Raw genomic sequence first — 17,244 nt, 5'->3', positions numbered from 1 at the left:
GTGGTGACAGGCGCATGCGTATTTAGCATAGGTTAAGGTTTGTTTCTCCCCTGAGTGTTAATGGAAAATGTAAGGAAGAGACAGAGAAGTGCGAGGAACTTCTGAATCACAGCTTCGCAGTTCTATGCCACCGTCCGAGGCAGGCAGCCACAGCATGGTATGTCAGGAGATCTAGGATACAGTTTTCTATGAAGTACAACTTTCTTTGAAATTTGGAAATTCAGGAATCAAATGGAATTTACTGTAGGTTATTGCTCAATCTCTGTCACATTTTGAGGGACAACAGGGGATCGGGTGATTAAGGTAAATCCTGTCATTGATGCCATTTATTGTGTTAAAATGTAAACCAAAAAACAGTGATTTTTTATTACTGTAATCCCGAGACCTAACGCACATTAACTTAAGTTCAAAAAGGAAACATCAAGGAAATTAGCCGTGTAGGTACGGAGCAGAACGTGTCAGTAGATAATACGTGTGGAAACAAGTAGGCTACGCTGGAGGCCCATGTCCAGAAATAGTATTGTGTAATTGTATTTTTTATGTTTTTGAAAAGCTATATTTGTTTGGTTATGATTATAAAAATGAATGGTTAACTATACCTCATAATAAACCATTTGTAAAATACTTTTAGAATTACACCATTGTTACTGTAGTAATATATTCATGCTCTGGATAGTCACTTATTTAGTCTCAACAGTTTCTTGAGGTTCAGTATCTCAAATGTATTCTTAACATTTTACTTGCATTTTAATGAATGAAAGATTGAGACTGCCTTAAATTATGTACTAGAAACTTTCAATTGTTTGCAGTTATATTGGCGCTTATTCATACTGCTCAGTATGTTCAGATTGTGTTTTTCAATGCTTGTCTTTTCCAGTGTACCAGGTCTAGACATGCCAGGTTTTTATCGAAACACCTCCATCTCTTCTCACGAATAATGGGCTCGCGGCTGTCTTATGGAGCAGAAACCTAACCCTGGGGGAAGGAATAGACATCCTGTCATTTTCTGTAATAACAGCCTGTGTATATAACTGCCTCTGTCAAAAAGAATATATATAGGCCAACCTTTTCATATGCAATTGGTTTAACAAGCTTACAGAAAATTATACTTCAGTCTCTCTCAGCAAGTACACTGTTAATGGTAGGATCCTTAGATTATGCACATTTTAGAACACCCTCACAAGCCTGGTGCTGAACATTAATCTGAAGACATACAGCTCTAGATTAGTCAGTGAGAGGAAGGAATAGGTTGTGGGAGTTTCCCAAAAATGATGGAGAAACTTTGGTCAGCGCAGAACATGGGGCACATGACATGATTAGTACAGTTACCAGAAATGGCCAGGAAGGATTTGGACCAGGAATGGCCAGGAAGCATTAGTCTGAGTAAGAACAGAATAGGAAGCAACATTATTGCAATTAGCCATTCAATGATGACCCATAAACAGACACCAAAGCATTGTATCTATCCCACTGTTGCATCTGTAAGAACTCAGTTCGGCCTTGGACTCCTGCTAAACATAATGTTTTTAATACATCTGACTAGGCTGAAATCTACTAACCCCCAAACTCCATTCTGTTTGGGAATATACTGTGCTTGATAAACTACAGTATTTGAAGTAGTTGGGCTTATTTTCATTACCATGGTAGTGACTGGAAACAGTTCAGGCGTACACATCAGGTTAACAATCCTTATTCAATCTTTAATAGAGGCCATCTCCATTTTCAAGTAGTCCATTCTATTATTTTAAATTGGAAAGTTTTGTACAGCCACCTGCACAATGCTGTCTGAAGAGTTATAAAGCTACAGTTGCTGATTTACTGCAACCTGAAGTTATGGAATACTTGCCAGCGAGTATAATTCATTGTCTGATCTATAACCCTAAGGGTGTCCCATCGCGTTGCTGCATTGAAATGAGGAAATTCCTCATTGGTGCTACCCATCTACCTGTATCACCACACAGACTGCATGGTGCCTATGTAGCTGTTGGTGCTCTATTGCTATATGTCTGTCCCACAGATGCAGGAGGACCCTGTGTATGATTTCCCGGAGCCGGCAGGAGAGTCGGTGGGGAGGAGACGGTCGTGTCCTCAGCGTGGCTCCCTGAAGAACATCAGTGTACTGGACCGCCTCCTGCTCACACATTCTGTTTGGCTGCAGCTGTCCATCAACTCTGCTACCGCTCTGCACATCCTGCATCGGGAGCCGCCTGGGGTGAGACACGCACGCGTTGCACCCGCACGGGAGCTGGTGCGCACATCCACGCGCCACAACCTGAGTTTCTGTTTCTGTCCGCAGACCTTCCTGGTGCGCAAGTCCAACACGTTGCAGAAGAAAGTGTTGTGTGTCCGGCTTACGGATGACAGCATCCCCTCATTTGTCAAACAGTTTTCTATCCGCGAAGTGGACTCGAGTGAGTAATAAAAGAATGTGTGTTCTGCCTGTTGATAAGAACAATGAGGGTTTTCAACAAATGGCCTTATTCTTGCTTCCATGTCCCCCTCACATTTGCAGCCTTCTGTTTGGAGAGAGCAGCTCTCAGTTTTCCTGACCTCTGCCGGCTCATTGCCTTCTACTGCGTTAGTCGGTATGTTTTACTTCCCAAACTTGCCTTTTACTTTGCCTTAGAGAAAAATAGGTTCAGGACTTGCAAACCACTGGTGACAACTGATAATAGACCTCTGTGCTGTCTATTGCAGCAATGTAAATCCTTAGTGCCGTCTATTTTCGAGATTTAAAATATCTGTGCCATCTGTTTCAGAGACGTAAAACCACAGTTCTGTCAATTTCCTCCATGCCGTCCATTTCAGGGATGTAAACACTCTGTGCCATCTATTTCAGGGATGTGTTGCCCTTCCCCCTACAGCTCCCAGAGGCCATCGTCAAGGCTTCATCCCACAAACAGCTGGAGTCCATCTCTCACATGGGCGTGGGTGGGTACCGTACACTATCTCTCAGCTCTAATCAACTAAGGTCTTGGCAGTTGGTATATAGCTAGCTGCTCTTGTGTACCGTTCACACAGCTCTTCAAAGGTAGCCTTGAGGAGGTTTTCTAACATAAATAGTTTTGTATCTGTTTTTCTCAGAGTTTTGGAGTTCCCCGCTAAACTTCAGAGGTCCACGCAATGAGCCCCCACCAGCAGAGGCGCTGCCGAACTCAACCGCCGGGGACTGTGCCACAACCCAGGAGAGCCCCACCCTCTTCCAGGAGTTCTGCCCCATCCAGACGCGCAGCCCCAGGGAGTTGAACTGCGGGGCGGCAGGCCAAGGTGCACTCTGTTTCATCAACCCACTCTTCCTGCAGTCGGAGCCCAAACTGCACAGACGGCAGCAGTTCAAACACAGCATCAAGGTGCGTGTCTCCACTGAGAACTCCAGTCCCTTGTCTCCGCCAGTCGCCCCTCCCCCCCCCCCCACCCCTGATGGCCAAGAGGAAGGGTAAGAAGACCCAGGAGGCTGGTGAAGCAGTGGAGGCCAGTGGGACGTGGGCCGCCCAGGAGGCCTCAGACTACTCGCAGCCAAGCCTGGTTCTTCCAAACCTTCCGAAGAAGACCAGGGGCGCCCCCACGCTGTCTCCCACTTTAGAGGATGACTACCATGTGCCCGTAGGTCTCCTGCCAAGACTAGACCAGGAGAAAGGACGTGAGAAGGAGGGAGTCAGTGAGGAGGAGGTGGGTCTCCTGCCAGGACATGATCAGGAGAAAGGAGCTGTGGAGGGAGTGACTGAGGAGGAGGTGGGTCTCCTGTCGGGAATAGACAAGGAGAAAAGAGCTGAGGAGGAGGGGTTGAGTGAGGAGAAGGCAGATCTCTTGCCTGGGCTAACCCTGGAAAGAGAAAGTGAGAAGGATGTGTGTGAGGAGGAGGTGGGTCTCCTGCTAGAGCAGAAATGCGCTCCCTCCCTTAGTGAGCTGGATAGCAGCAGCTCCCTCAGCAGCCTGGAGGAGGCCGAGGAGACCTCTGAACGACCCCCCCTCACCAGAGGCGCCAGTAATCCCTCAATCCTGGGCACCTCACGCCCTCGCCAGCCCATCTCCGCCCTGCGCCAACTGAGTGCTGCTTTCGTGTCCTTCTTTGTGCCAGAGAAGCGTGTGGCGAGGCTGGTTGAGGACCTGTCCCGCGACAGGAGGACTGCGTTTGGTGCCCTGGTTCAGGACTTCCTCAGTCAGCAGCGGGAGGCCATCAAGACACAGTGCCTGAGGTCTGCCGTGGAGCTACTGCAGGGCATCCGCCTCTTTCTCTCCCAGGCAAAGGCCTTCCTGCTGGACTGTGGGGAACTTGAGCCTCCCATTGAGACCATGGTTCCAGATGATGAGAAAGGTACAGAAGCGTTGACACCCAAAGCAAACTGCAAATAACCAGTCGAAATAGTAAGACATTTTAAATGCGACCAGCGCTACCATGTTTCCTTCTACTGTTGATAATGTCTTGTTTGTGTACAGACCTGGCACTGGAAAAAGCCATGTTCCGCTGTGTGCTGAAACCTCTGAAGGGACAGATAGACCGGACATTGAAAGAGCTGCACGAGCGCGACGGCTCCAGCCAGAATATGGCAGAGTGCCTGTCTGTGGCTCGAGGAAGGACCCCATTGGACTGTTTTGGCGTGCGGGTGGGAGTACCGGACGGTGCCGGTGTAGAGAAGGTCCGGCGGAAGTTAGTTCTCATGAGTCGGGCCTACTCTCCCATTGATAAGGTCATGCTTCTTCTGCAGGTTTGCAAGCTCATCTATAAAGCCATGACCGAAAATTCAGGTGAGGGCTTTTCAATGAGAACACGGTTAAAGAATAAACATTACCGAACCAGCAGCTGCCTGCTATCCCTCCCATCCCTGGTGTTTTCATGGCTTGTGTCAAAATGGTAGCATTGTCTTGTTTCCATGAGAAGGCCAGGAGTTTGGTGCAGATGACTTCCTTCCAGCCCTGTCCTATGTCCTGGTACAGTGCAACATGCCAGAGGTAATGATAGAGGTGGAGTACATGATGGAGCTGCTGGAGTCTTCATATCTGACAGGGGAGGGTAAGGCTCACAGAAAACAGCAGAAAAATAATCCTGACTATAGAGCCGTGTAGGTCAGACGGTAGAGTATGGCGCTTGCAACACCAGCATAGCTGGTTCTATTCTCACAGGTTGCCAATATGAAGATGTGTGCAGTCACTTCTGTAAGTTGCTTTGGAAAAGAGCATCTGCTAAAAGACATTAAAGAAATTTAAACAGCGCTAGTGTTTTTAATGTGAAATATTTGAAGAAGTATCTCATCGCTATCCATAGTTTGTCATTGTCTGTTGCATGTTTGTACCAGGTGGATACTACCTGACCAGTGTATACGCCAGTCTGTACCTGATCCAGAGCAAGTCTGAAGCTGTACCCTCTGGCGGCCTGACCCAGGAGGCAAGAGACTCCCTGAAAGACTGGAGCTGGCGACGGAGCCACCAGGCTCAGAACCAGAAAAACCATCGACAGCACCTGGTACGATTTCATTCATTTACTACCACTGTTAATGTATAGAATTCCACAAAGAAATAAAACTGAACTGAAGACAATCATCATACCCGACAGATTCATGGAATAATATGAAAGTACAGATCATCATACCACAACATTCCAGTTTGGAATGACTGCTATGAACCGTTTGTGTTGCAGAAGTGTGTCAGGGTTCTGTTTAAAGATGGAGAACAAAGCTGGATGAAAACCCTACAGTGGAAGGCAGGAGATAATGTGGAAACCCTGACCGAGCTCTGTGCTGTTAAGTTTGGGGTAGACAACCCACAACTACACAAACTGTATTGGCGGAATGAGGGGAAGCTTCAAGCCTGCCTTCCCCAGGCCCAGATCCAGGACGTACTGGGTCAGGGCAGCAGTCGAACACCACTCATATATCAGCATGCCAACCAGGAGGGATTCAAGACTTATAAACTAACTAGAGATGAGGCTGTGGACCTTGTGGAATAATTGAGTGGTCCACATTTGTATCCACACATTATGGACAAGTTCTTTAACCCCAGCCTTGCTAGGATGACTTGTCATTTTTTTAATGCGTAACTGACATTTCAGTAATAAGACATTGTGTGTTGCAATTTACAAGTGGACATTCTTTTCCAGTGTGCAACATTTTAGTATTCATCTCTTTAAAGAAGTCCCCTTCAATAATTCATTAGAATAAAAAAAATAAACACAATTTGGAATCAAATGTATTTATTGTAACCAAGAGAGATTGTACAGTCCTGTGGATCCTCTTACAATGCCTTGCCTTAAATTATAATCACAACAGTGGCTTTTATTTCCCTGTTCACTAGAGACAATGACCTTATCCTATGATGTGTATTTATGGAAGGAGTTCTTCAATAAGAACTTTGTCAACATTTTGCAGACAAAGTGTCAACATTAAAGATTAATTGGTGATTTGGATTTGACTGACTGATTAGTTCATGGTGAACCGTGAATGCTTCCCTTAAAACAGTTATTTTCTATCATCAGTTATTTTCCATTATCTAGCTTCGTTTCAAATGGGCTCCCAGACCTGAGCGTTAGCAGTCTGAGTACATGTTAACAGTGCTCCAGTCCTACCGGACACAGGGCTCCTCTGTGGTCCCTTGTTTCCAATGTACATCTAGACAACACTGCTTGCTATCGTGCTTAAAAACATAGAACAGCTCGAAAAAACCTCTGAATAGTTAATTAAAACGATTAGCAATTACTTTTAAAAAATTCACTAAATAATGTGTAGAAAAAGTTGAGGTAAAAAGCAATCTGCTCCTTCCTCCTTTTTGTGTGACTGCTAATCTTTATAATTAATGGTTCACTGCTGAGGTTTGTGTGCCTCCTAAACGTACAAGCACAATAACAAGCAACGTGGTTGAAACGAGTATGGGACAAACGAGTGGCCGCTAGACTTCCCGGACTTTAACCTCAGACAGAGGGGGCAGAGCACAGGAGCCCCAGTGGTGGGGGGGGAATGGAGCGCTGCATCACGGTCTGAACTAGTTTTGAAACTGCCTCTGGGGTAAATACCTCAAGTCTCACCAATCACAGCCATAACCACCCGTGTATTCCACTTGCAAATGATTGGTAAATGCATTTGACAGTGCAGGGAAAGACCAGTTCCCGTGACAGGTCCAGGCCAGGTGTGGTGCGTCTCAGTCAGGCCAGGGCAGTAGTATGTCTGCGCTGACTGAGGCGCCGCGCTGTTCACTCAGCACCAGCAGGGGGCGTCCCTCTCGGCCAGCTCTAGAAGGTGGGCCTCAACCTCCTCGGCGTCGTCCGGAAAACGTTCGGTGAAGGAGCGGATGAGTCCGGCTGCACTGCCCTCGTACTCTACCAGGTCCACACTGTCCCCTGCATCACACCATTTACATGGACACGTTCTCATCTCAGAATGCCAATGGGACCGTTTTGAAATGACACTAATCCAGACCAATTTACAAACACACGTCAGCAATTACTGATTTAACCAAAATTTCACAAGACAAAATGTTCAGCTGCCCCTTTAGATGCAGGAACTTGTGTCTTTGTGGGAAAATGACTTCCCTGTCCCAGTGGCTGGCTTAAATCTGATTTGTGTAGTATTCTGATGTCGTTGCTAGCGGTTGCTATTCAAACATTGAAAAACCACCAAGCATGTGAAAAATCTAGGTGACTAGCCAAAAAAAAAAGACTTGGTCTCAAAGATATCAAAACTATATAAAAATGATCACGCAGAGCTTCTAAAATTAATGGTTTATCCTTACACTACTGGTAAATAAGTGTGCTATAAAACAAAAAAGCAGACACATTGAAAACATCGATGCCAGGTTTTTGTGAGCTATAAACGCGCCAAACAGCACAGTCAAGATTAAGGCCACAATGTCCGCTGATGTTTCTGGGCAAATCCAGCCACTAACATAAATGTTATGTCTTGGCATTAGGCCAGTGAGAGACTGACCTTTGACTGTGGTGTTGGCCTGAACGAACATCTTGCGAGCCTCTTTGCGCAGGAGAACAGTCTCCCGCAGGCGCAGGAAGTTGTGAGAGCCGCTGTCGGACACGGCCGAGTAGCCCTCATACAGGGCTCTGCCTCCCTCCACGTCGGCGGTGGACTTGATCACCTGCAGGAGTGAAGACAATCCAGAGGTCAAACAGCAGACCTGACTGTTAGGGGAGACAACCGACATCCCAGCAGTGACCAGTAGGGTGTTCTGCACTTCAACAGCCTTGCCTGTAGTTTGCAGAGGAACCTCCCGATGGCAGCCTTGCCCACGGTGTGGATCTTGCTGCGGTCAAGTGTCATGAGGGCATCCGGGCGCCCATCCTTCCCTGTGCACTCCTTCAGGGTCACCAGACCCTCGCCGGCCTCCAGGAGCACGCGCAGAATCACAAAGCGAGCCTGCATATGGGCCTGAGATGGAAGGAACAGCAGGGTTTAGCTGGTGATCCCCATTGGTCAGGTGCCTTGCATCCGAGATGTCATCACATTATGTTCTACACAGCGGTGTTTGTTAGTGGGATTTATGTCCCGATTTTTTTAACCGTGTCTGCCTGGTTCTACCAAATCTCCAAGAGTTAAAGAAATTGTATGTATTTGCAGTATAAGACGTTTGATCAGAGAAAATGGCTCAAGGAAAGAAAGAAAAGTACAAATAAGTACATATTTTCAAAGTACAATGATAATGGTCTTCGGATAATGTTCATGTTTCTTAAGTTGTCTTGTCAAATTAACACTTGAACCTGGGAGGAGCTACAAGCTAATAGATACTGTAGTGCAGTGTTTCCCAATCCTGGTCCTGGGGACCCAAAACAGTGCACGTTTTAGTTTTTGTCCTAGTACTCACACATGATTTAAATGTTGCCCTACCACTTACACACTTGACTGACGTAATCAACCCGTCATCAAGTCTTTCATTTCAACCAGGTGTGTGAGTGCCTGGCCAAAAAACGAAAACATGCACCCCTTTGGTTCCTGAGGACCAGGATTGGGAAACACTGCTGTAGTGAGTCTAACCAGTTTATCTGGAATATGAAAATCTTCCTGACTTTGCTACACAATTCTACAGAATCCTTCAAAGGGAAAGATGAGTATTGGTTCTGTAACAATAACTAATTAAGTGTATTAAAGACTACTTGTGCTAGAAAAAAATTGTAAACATCTGTAATTTATCCAGTGCTTTTTTTAAAGCATCTCTCAAATTTAAATGTCCTTCAAAATATTTTTCTTTGCCTGTTGAGCCTTGTTACTTGAATCTATTTTTGCAATTATGCATTTCTATGCACCAACTGTAATTTGTTTTTATACCCACACAAGATCAAAAACTCAAAATCTAATTGCTAACTGATCCATGTTAAGATCATTTAATAACAATTCCATGTGTTAACTTAGTAAAACTCGCCATTAAAGGTAAAGACATTTAAACAACATACACCCGGGCTAGAGTCACCCGTCAAACAGGCAGTGGAGAAGAAACAGATTCGGCCACAGAACGACCAGAACTAAGAGGGATGGACAGTGTTCAGTGTAGCTGACCTGTCTCCAGCTGTGGCTCTCGGGGGTGTAAAACTCCAGGCCCAGCAGGCCAGCTCGGACCATGTTGAGCCAGTTGATATACACCAACTCCTCTGCGTCTTCGCCCTCATGGCCAAAGATACTGTTCAAAGGCAGCGATAATAATGTTGTTTGAGCGAGACCACCATTTATGAATTCCGTCCTCACATGTAGGTTTGATGATTCAGTGTGTGTGTACCCAACCACGGATGAACCGACCTGAGCACCTGCTTGTTGAGGCACAGGTAGAGCCCCACACACTCGGCCCGGCACTCTTCATAGGAGCAGGAGATGGTAGAGAATTTACTGTCCCACGTCTCGTTGCCTTTGTACCAGGTGGTGATCTGACGACCACAATCCATATTATACACAAAGCCCACTAAAGCCCTTCAACAATCACAAATCCTATTATTGATCTCGCTCATCAAAACAGTCAGTTTATCCTCAATATTTTGTGTTCCTTAAGTCTTAACCCTCTTAATCTTTAAGCTGATGCTAATAAAGAAAACAAACGCTAGCCTAGCAAAGTACAGACTCACCTTTTCTCCAGTCTCAGGATTGAGAACATTATCTTGCTCAAAGTTGAAAGTTCCTTTTTCATCCTGTACAGATGTCAACCCAATCAGTCACAAAGCACAGTGTACCCCTATCCAAAGACCCCATTTCAGTAAATATAACAGAGGGAAACAAGACAGACATTAAAGCGGTGTCAACAACAGTTTTGCAGCCACGTCGCCAGCGTAAGTCAACTGAAGGAACCGTTTTTAATTTAGAAAGGGCTACAAATGCATAGGGGGACCATGAAAGATGAGCATGCATGGATGGTGGCAACTCTTGCTCACCTGGACGAAGAGCTTCCCGCTGCCGTGTCCCAGCAGCTCATGGAGGCCAACCTGAACCTCAAAGGAGGGCCCCTTCCACTTAATGTACGCATCCTGAAAGACAGAGCCGACTGAAGGAAACGATACAGACCAAGACATACAGATCCTTGCCCTCAGACATTAAAGCCCAGTGTTGACTATTACTATGATACATAGTTCTCAGGAAGTGGTAGCGGGGAGGGTGTGGATTACCTTGTCATCTTCATCCAGGAAGGTGAGCTTGTCCTTCTGGGTAGCGTAGGCCACAGCCAGCACATTGCCCAGGGAGACGTTCTTAAAGCCCTCAGACTGTCGGATATCATCATCTAAATAAAGACCAGACACACAGACAGACATCAGAAAGCTCAAGTCAGATGTCCTATCTAAGACCTTAATGAGATGCTCTGCGGCTCGTTTGGCACAATATGAAGTGATTAAGGGGTCAGCCGGACGTGGCACTCACAGTTGGGAATGTTAATACCAGCTGGGATGCCACTGCCAGCGAACGTCAGTACGTCCAGCGAGGTGAAGTCCGGCAGGAGAAAGCGGTCCTTCTCAAATTCTTTTGGCCAAGGCAGGTCTGGCAGCAGCACCTCGGCTGAGCTCACCAGCTTAGCAAAGCGTTCGCTCATTGCCTTGTTCACCACGGCAACAAAGCCTGAGCAGAGAAAATTAAATAAACAAGATCACCAAAAGAGTCTTGACACCTGTAATAATATGGATAACAATGCATGCTTTGGCTGTTCATTTGTACCTTCAAACTCTCCCCTGGAACCAAAGGGATCCCTGTAGCTCTCAATGAATCCAATATAACTATGGGAAAAAGGGGGCAAAAAAATAATAAAAAGAACACCAAGTTGAAAAAATAGGAGGGGATTGCTACTTTGTTCAAGAGACTGGAAGGCCAAATCTACAGCGCAGCACTCCCCTACCTCTCCACAATGGGTCCCTTGTCCTTGATCCAGAAACGAGAGCCTTCCTTGTGTGCTTCCACAGACCCGTAGGTGAAACTCCGTGCATATTCCTCCAACATTCTCTTCTGGTTCTCATTGGCCGCGTGGTCCTGTCATCCAAGATGACACGTTTACATGAGACCAAGCTTTCATTTTGAATCGCATAGTTTTTAGTTGTTTTTATAAGGTTGGAGCTCACCTTAGCTTTCTCCAAATTTTCACTGACTTTCTTCATGAGGGGAGCATAGTCACCCCTGGAAACCGTGAAGACACAGTCCTCAAAGTCATACTGGCCACACCTGGTCTCTCCCTCCCCATCCACTGCAATGTCTACCGAATATGCGATTTAGGAGAATTCATTATGGACATAAACAGAAAAAGATCGCACCACCTTCAACAGGATGTGCCAGTCTCACCATTCTCCACAGCGGATGCCAGGCGCACCTCGTAGCAGGTCTTCCCTTCGGATTTCTTTTTGAACAGTCGCGTGTTGTAGGCACTCAGGTTCTGGAAGGTTGAAAGTCATTTCAATCCAGCCATGCTAATAATGCAGACACAAGACAAACCTGAATACAGTAAAAGCTCCGCAAAGAAGAGCGATGCTTTGACATAAAGGTCAGAGAGAAGCATGTCAAAAAACGGGGTACCTTAGGACCAGGAATATGGAGTGGCAGCTGACCATTCTAACTTCCCTATTGAGTTCAACTGTGCCTGATGTCTACATCTTTCCACGACACGCCAGCATCTTTCCACTTTGCCGTGCCACTTAAATAAAGGCTTCTAGGAAAAAGTGCTTTGGACCTGTTTAAGTCTGTATGCTTCCAAACAGCTGCCACTTGATTGTTCTGCTTCTACAGTAATACACACCTTGGAATCCAGGAACCTCTGGGCCAACTCAGCATCCTCCAAAAAACAGTTCCCTGAGAAGTATGAAGTGATTCCCTGAGGACATAAAATATTGTTACCACCACTAACAGCACATAGGCTTCATTCAGGGCACTAAAGCAATAGGAGAAGCCCACCACCAGACAAGTCAGGAGTGAGGCGGAGCTTCCCACAGTCTTACCTTGTCACCCAATCCCAGCTGTTTCTGTCTGTCCGCCAGGGAGAAGAGAAGGGTGGAACAGCTGTCCCACAGGGCCTCCATCTCACTGGGGCTGTCATGGAAGGCTTGGCTCTGCCACACAAGGGCCTTCAGTTTCTCCTTTATTGAGAAGTAGTATCAGTATACCAACACTACACACTGAGACGGAACGATATCTTCACGTATACAAGCAAGGATTATCTACCTTGGGGAGGTTGGGAATGAACTTGGTGTCCCCAAATGACTTGTAGTTGCCCATGTTGGCATAAAGGCCTGCAGCGAAAACAAGAAAGGCCTGCAAACAAGACAAAAAAAACAGGAAATGTTCAGCAGGCTGAGATAAGAAAAAGGCAGGTTTATTACAACAGTGAGGGAGTCTGTGCTGGTGGTGTGAATGAGTGACATATTCAGTTCACAGTGCGTTTTGGGTTCTTAATCAACTGTTTACATCTATATCGCACATTATAATACTAGAGTGTATCCCTCAATACGTTCTGTCCAGGCAGCCAGTTGCATTCATGTGATTCACCTGGTACTCCTCAGGAGTAAGTCCAGCAGCCGTGGCCACATTCTCCAGCTGTGCTGGTGGCTGCTTGCGAAAGAGCCTCTGTAAGAGCACATAGATGGAGGCTGACTCTGGCGAGGTCTGAAGCAGAACAACCAATCCTCCGTACCAAGCTGACCGGGAGAGGTAGTGTGAATAGAGCTGTTCTTTAGGGGAGAGCAAGCGAAAGGCTTCCGCACAGTCAAGCGCAGAGATCCCTATGTCATTGGGGAGGTAGTACTGGGAGTCCACCATGGTGAACAACTGCCGGGACGTTTCTTGTTTCCTTTTCAGCCCAACGTTGACAGCTGAGAATCGATAGCTAAATGTTAAACAAAAATTAATAAAACATTATTACATTAAATTATAATGTATATATTAGTTGCATGGTTAAACGTCCACATTTTTCTGTATTTTCAAGTATTTCGTAATTGTGTCCATTATCAAGGAACTCGACCACTACTAACCAATGTCGGTTAGAAAGCCTATCGGATTCGCTATCCTAACCATAGTGAAAGCGAACTGTTGGTTGGATTCAACTTATACTGTTAATAAAAGAAAATTACGTTTGCCGGGAGACAATATTGAAAGGTCGTAAACGGATAAACGTGCACGTTTTTAAGAACGGTGTTCATTTTATTTTTACATCTAAAAGTATTGTAGCACATGCATTGCGGGTAGTAGCTCGAAGCTAGCTTCCAGCTATAAAATGCCTTAATTTACAGCTAACGTAAACTCGGTTACTGAACAGTGAACTGTTACATTTACATAATTGCGTAGCTACCTCTTCCAAATACGCAAGCCTTGAATCACTTTACTACGAAACATCCAGCAGATATTATGGTATCTTTATGTTGCCGTTTGATCAAGTTTATAAGAAGCTATTAAGCTACACTTACTGCTTATATTGGACAGCTCTGATCAGCGTCTTGTGAGCAACATTAAAATAACACTTCCGGGTCACGAAAATTAGGAACATAAAAAAAAAGGAGTTTACTTTAAACGAATTACTTCAGAACTGATATTATTTGACTTGATTCATTGTTTAAGAGAAAATGTACCTCTTAAAACATTGACAACAATTCATATTTTATCATATTTAAGAGTAATATCAATATAAAGTGGGTTCCAAGGTCAAAATTCAGACAATGAGAATGACTGACTATGGAATACATATTGACTCATAAATCAAAAACGATGTAATGTTCCACAAAGAAAGCAATGTAGGAAATTTTCAGGAGAGTGTGTAGAATAAGTCAACCCAGTTGAATCATGGGGAATGGTGTGTTACATCTAGCAACACAATATTTTCCACACCCTCCTTAGCCCCCAATGCAAAATACTATAATAGACTACATGTACATAATGCCCTATACAGACTGTATAGAGTGATTATATGCTAAAAATATATATCAAGGGGCACTATGCATTTGCAATTGTTGCTGTACTTTTACTCAATTTTCCAACAATATTTTACACAATTTTCCTACAATACATTCACTGCAGCGTATAGATTGTTTTTTCTGTATGAGTCAATATGTGTTTCATATCCAGTCATTTGTATTGTGGCCAATGGTATGGGTAAAATGCCAGCAACAGTTACAAATACACAGTGCCCCTTGATTTTCCAGGATACTTTGAATCTACAGACACTCCTGAACATTTCCTACAATACATTTACTACGGCTTATATAATAGTTTTTTTCTTTATGAGGCATATGTATCCCATGTACAGTACCTTATAGGGTTTTGCCTTGGTGGCTGAAGAGGGTGTGGAAATAATTGTGTTGCTGGATGTAGCACACAATTCCCATCCAAAGCCCATTTTATTTGGTTAGTAGACACTCCTCTGAACATTTCCACCAATACATTCACTGAAGCATATAGAGTAGTTTTGCAATGTGTATCCGTGTACAGTATATTATAATGTGTGGCAATGGTGGAAAGTATAGTGTTGCTGGATTTAGCACATATAACTAATGAGCACCAGCAAATAAACAAGTATTACATCATCAAGAATTAATCAACTCATTTTTAAAATAGGAACATTTTACAAAAATTGTTTATTCCATCTCCATTTCTCAATGTGCTCCACCTTAGAATATTATTTATCCTTTGTGAAGTACTATTTAAACAGAATTTTTCTTTTGTTTATTTAAAAAAAAGTAGATATTCCTTTAATTATCTATATCTGTACAATATACACTAAGAAAGTGGCAAAATAAATGTATATAATACTATTACAATCGTGTTTTGCCGCGCACTTTTATTTTGAAGGCAATATCCGAAAACCGGAAGTCTTATTGTTGCTACGGAATCTCTAATGTCGCCAGCATGACGCTACACAAACTGCAATCTCACGCTGAAATTCACTTCCTATATTCATTCAATGCCAATTCCGCCTCCCAACCAACCACGGGTACTGAAATGTAACTGAAAGTAAATGCAACCAATAGCAAACGCTACAGTACATCCCACTGATGTCAACCTTAAAAGTGATTGGTCAACCACCACATCGTCCCCTACGTAAGGAATTTTTAAGAGGCATCCAGCTGCAGCAGACATTTTTATTAACCCTAACCATCTCTGGCTGCAGCCGTCTCTCTTGGGAAGCATTTCTCAAACCACTATACTGCTACTTACTGGATCTTTTACATTAGAAGTTCAACAGTAACTTTAACCATTCAAGCTATAGGAACAAAACCAACATTGTTCACATGTTTTGACCATCCCAACTTAAAATTATTTAACATTTCTAGTTTTACTATCAACTGATGGGCTCTATTTCTTCAAGGGAATACAAGTTGCATTTGCTTTTTTACAGGGCCAAGCAACGAAGTTGCAGGAGCCCTCTTATTATTAAGGTTTCAGCAGCTCAATGGTGAAAACCTATTGTGTTTGTTTCTGGTTCATTATTAGGGTTTCAGCAGTTCACTGGCATGCATGTGGGGCTCATGGTGGTTCTGTCACAAGCCTCCAAAGTTGCACTTTTTGCAAGCTCACCATGTCCACCCATTGTGACATAGAGTCTTGATGGATTTTCTGCCAATTAGGATTTTCTTTTAAATATAAAAATTATCTCGTCTGGCACCACAAACTTTGATATTTGGCATTTGGGACCAAGGTCCTCAAAAGTTATACCAGCCAGGCCAGCATGTCAAAAAACATGGATGCTATTGACCAATGAAGATGTGAGGGGGCATGGTTTTGCACATATATAGACACATCTACAAGGATAATGGAATAATAATTCTACTTGGTAAGTATGTTGACAAGGACCACATGAGTGGCGCAACCAGAGGTGGCGCTCTAGAGGTTACTCACATTTGCAAGCTCACAATGTTTATAATGAAATCTTAAAAAGAGGTATATAAGTCCATCTCCCAAGGAACATATTCGCAATTGGGACCCATTAAGTCAGGTGCAATTCTGAATTTGTGAAAAACGCTACTTATATAGGATCAAATGAAAGATTTAAACCTTTTCACAAGTACGTTGTAAAATATCACTGAAGGCCCCTTAGCGTGATTTCTAAATGCACATTATTTCAGTATGCACTGACAATTCCAGAATTGTATATTATGACATAAAAAATTGCCACCACAGCAGCCCATAAACACCATCTTGCTTATTATATATGGAGCAGTATTATGATTTCAACTGGTTAAAATGATATTTTGAAACAATTTAGGGCAGTAGTACTGTTAAAGAGTATACTGAATAATTATTTTTTATCAACCTTCTAAGATGTGTTATTTTCCTGAGTATCACTCCACTTGCTGTGTCAATAAAACATTTGCTAACTATCAGACAATGGTTTGTGTATTGATATTCACTAAGGATTATGAAAAATAATGAATTCCGATTCTTGCATATTTAGTAATGGACAAAAACGATAAATGAAAAACACCTTTATGAAGGTTACACCAAAGATGGTTGAACAAGACGATTCACCAATCTACCCGGAGGTTCAAACCTTGATAACCTTCCAGTCTCTGAGTCACTTATCTTTTAACCTATATCTGACTTTGTTCGATAAACAAACTTTAGCAGACATTGCAAATTGTGAAATACCACACATGTGACAGACCAGACATCATGCAATGTTAAGTTGATCAGTCTTTTTTTCTTTATCGGAAGGCAAGTAAGGTTGGTAAAATGTTCTAGTCTATAATCTGTCATTTGCAACATAACAAAACGAAATATAATGTAACTGAACAAAACAGAAAGGTAGATGATAATTGGGAACTGGGTTGTGTTTTTTACCTACGTAGGGAATTTTAGAAATGGTCATTAA

At 43.7% G+C, this 17,244-nt stretch overlaps 2 protein-coding genes across 5 annotated transcripts; one reads left to right on the top strand and one right to left on the bottom strand.

Moving 5' to 3' along the window:
* The first annotated feature begins 36 nt into the window (after window positions 1–36).
* On the top strand, window positions 37–6,394 carry rin1a (Ras and Rab interactor 1a). The gene is given in 11 exon segments (XM_010903674.5): window positions 37–157; window positions 2,018–2,212; window positions 2,297–2,411; window positions 2,513–2,585; window positions 2,840–2,931; window positions 3,085–3,437; window positions 3,439–4,315; window positions 4,438–4,746; window positions 4,880–5,011; window positions 5,295–5,461; window positions 5,636–6,394. Coding segments are annotated over 11 exon segments (2,655 nt in total). The 5' UTR covers window positions 37–124; the 3' UTR covers window positions 5,945–6,394.
* Window positions 6,171–13,904, bottom strand: dpp3 (dipeptidyl-peptidase 3). 4 transcript variants are annotated; one of them, XM_010903677.5, is made up of 18 exons: window positions 13,847–13,904; window positions 12,933–13,269; window positions 12,609–12,698; window positions 12,386–12,523; window positions 12,187–12,261; window positions 11,736–11,826; window positions 11,519–11,649; window positions 11,299–11,429; window positions 11,121–11,179; window positions 10,830–11,024; window positions 10,580–10,692; window positions 10,349–10,441; window positions 10,046–10,108; window positions 9,726–9,850; window positions 9,489–9,609; window positions 8,187–8,366; window positions 7,914–8,076; window positions 6,171–7,327 (listed from the first exon to the last, which is right to left on the bottom strand). In XM_010903677.5, the coding sequence occupies exons 2-18, from the start codon at window positions 13,200–13,202 to the stop codon at window positions 7,185–7,187; spliced, it is 2,181 nt and encodes a 726-aa protein (XP_010901979.3). In that variant the 5' UTR covers window positions 13,203–13,269; window positions 13,847–13,904; the 3' UTR covers window positions 6,171–7,184. The 4 variants fall into 4 exon arrangements, with proteins under 4 accessions (XP_010901979.3, XP_010901980.3, XP_010901978.3 ...); XM_010903678.4 differs by having other exon boundaries at window positions 12,933–13,255; window positions 13,847–13,898; XM_010903676.5 differs by lacking the exon at window positions 13,847–13,904 and adding an exon at window positions 13,732–13,840.
* Window positions 13,905–17,244: the final 3,340 nt, after the last annotated feature.

This window comes from Esox lucius, chromosome 7 (assembly GCF_011004845.1).
Source record: "Esox lucius isolate fEsoLuc1 chromosome 7, fEsoLuc1.pri, whole genome shotgun sequence".
NCBI classification, from domain to species: Eukaryota; Metazoa; Chordata; class Actinopteri; order Esociformes; family Esocidae; genus Esox; species Esox lucius.
This window is presented reverse-complemented; position numbering and strand designations above follow the sequence as displayed.

Coding starts and splice junctions, on each gene's coding strand:
- dpp3 (XM_010903676.5), bottom strand. CDS start 13,775: ATGTTTCGTAGTAAAGTGATTCAAGGCTTGCGTATTTGGAAGAG. Junction 11,025..11,120: donor TTCCAGGGGAGAGTTTGAAG/GTACAAATGAAC, acceptor TTCTCTGCTCAG/GCTTTGTTGCCGTGGTGAAC. Junction 8,077..8,186: donor GGTTCCTCTGCAAACTACAG/GCAAGGCTGTTG, acceptor TCACTCCTGCAG/GTGATCAAGTCCACCGCCGA.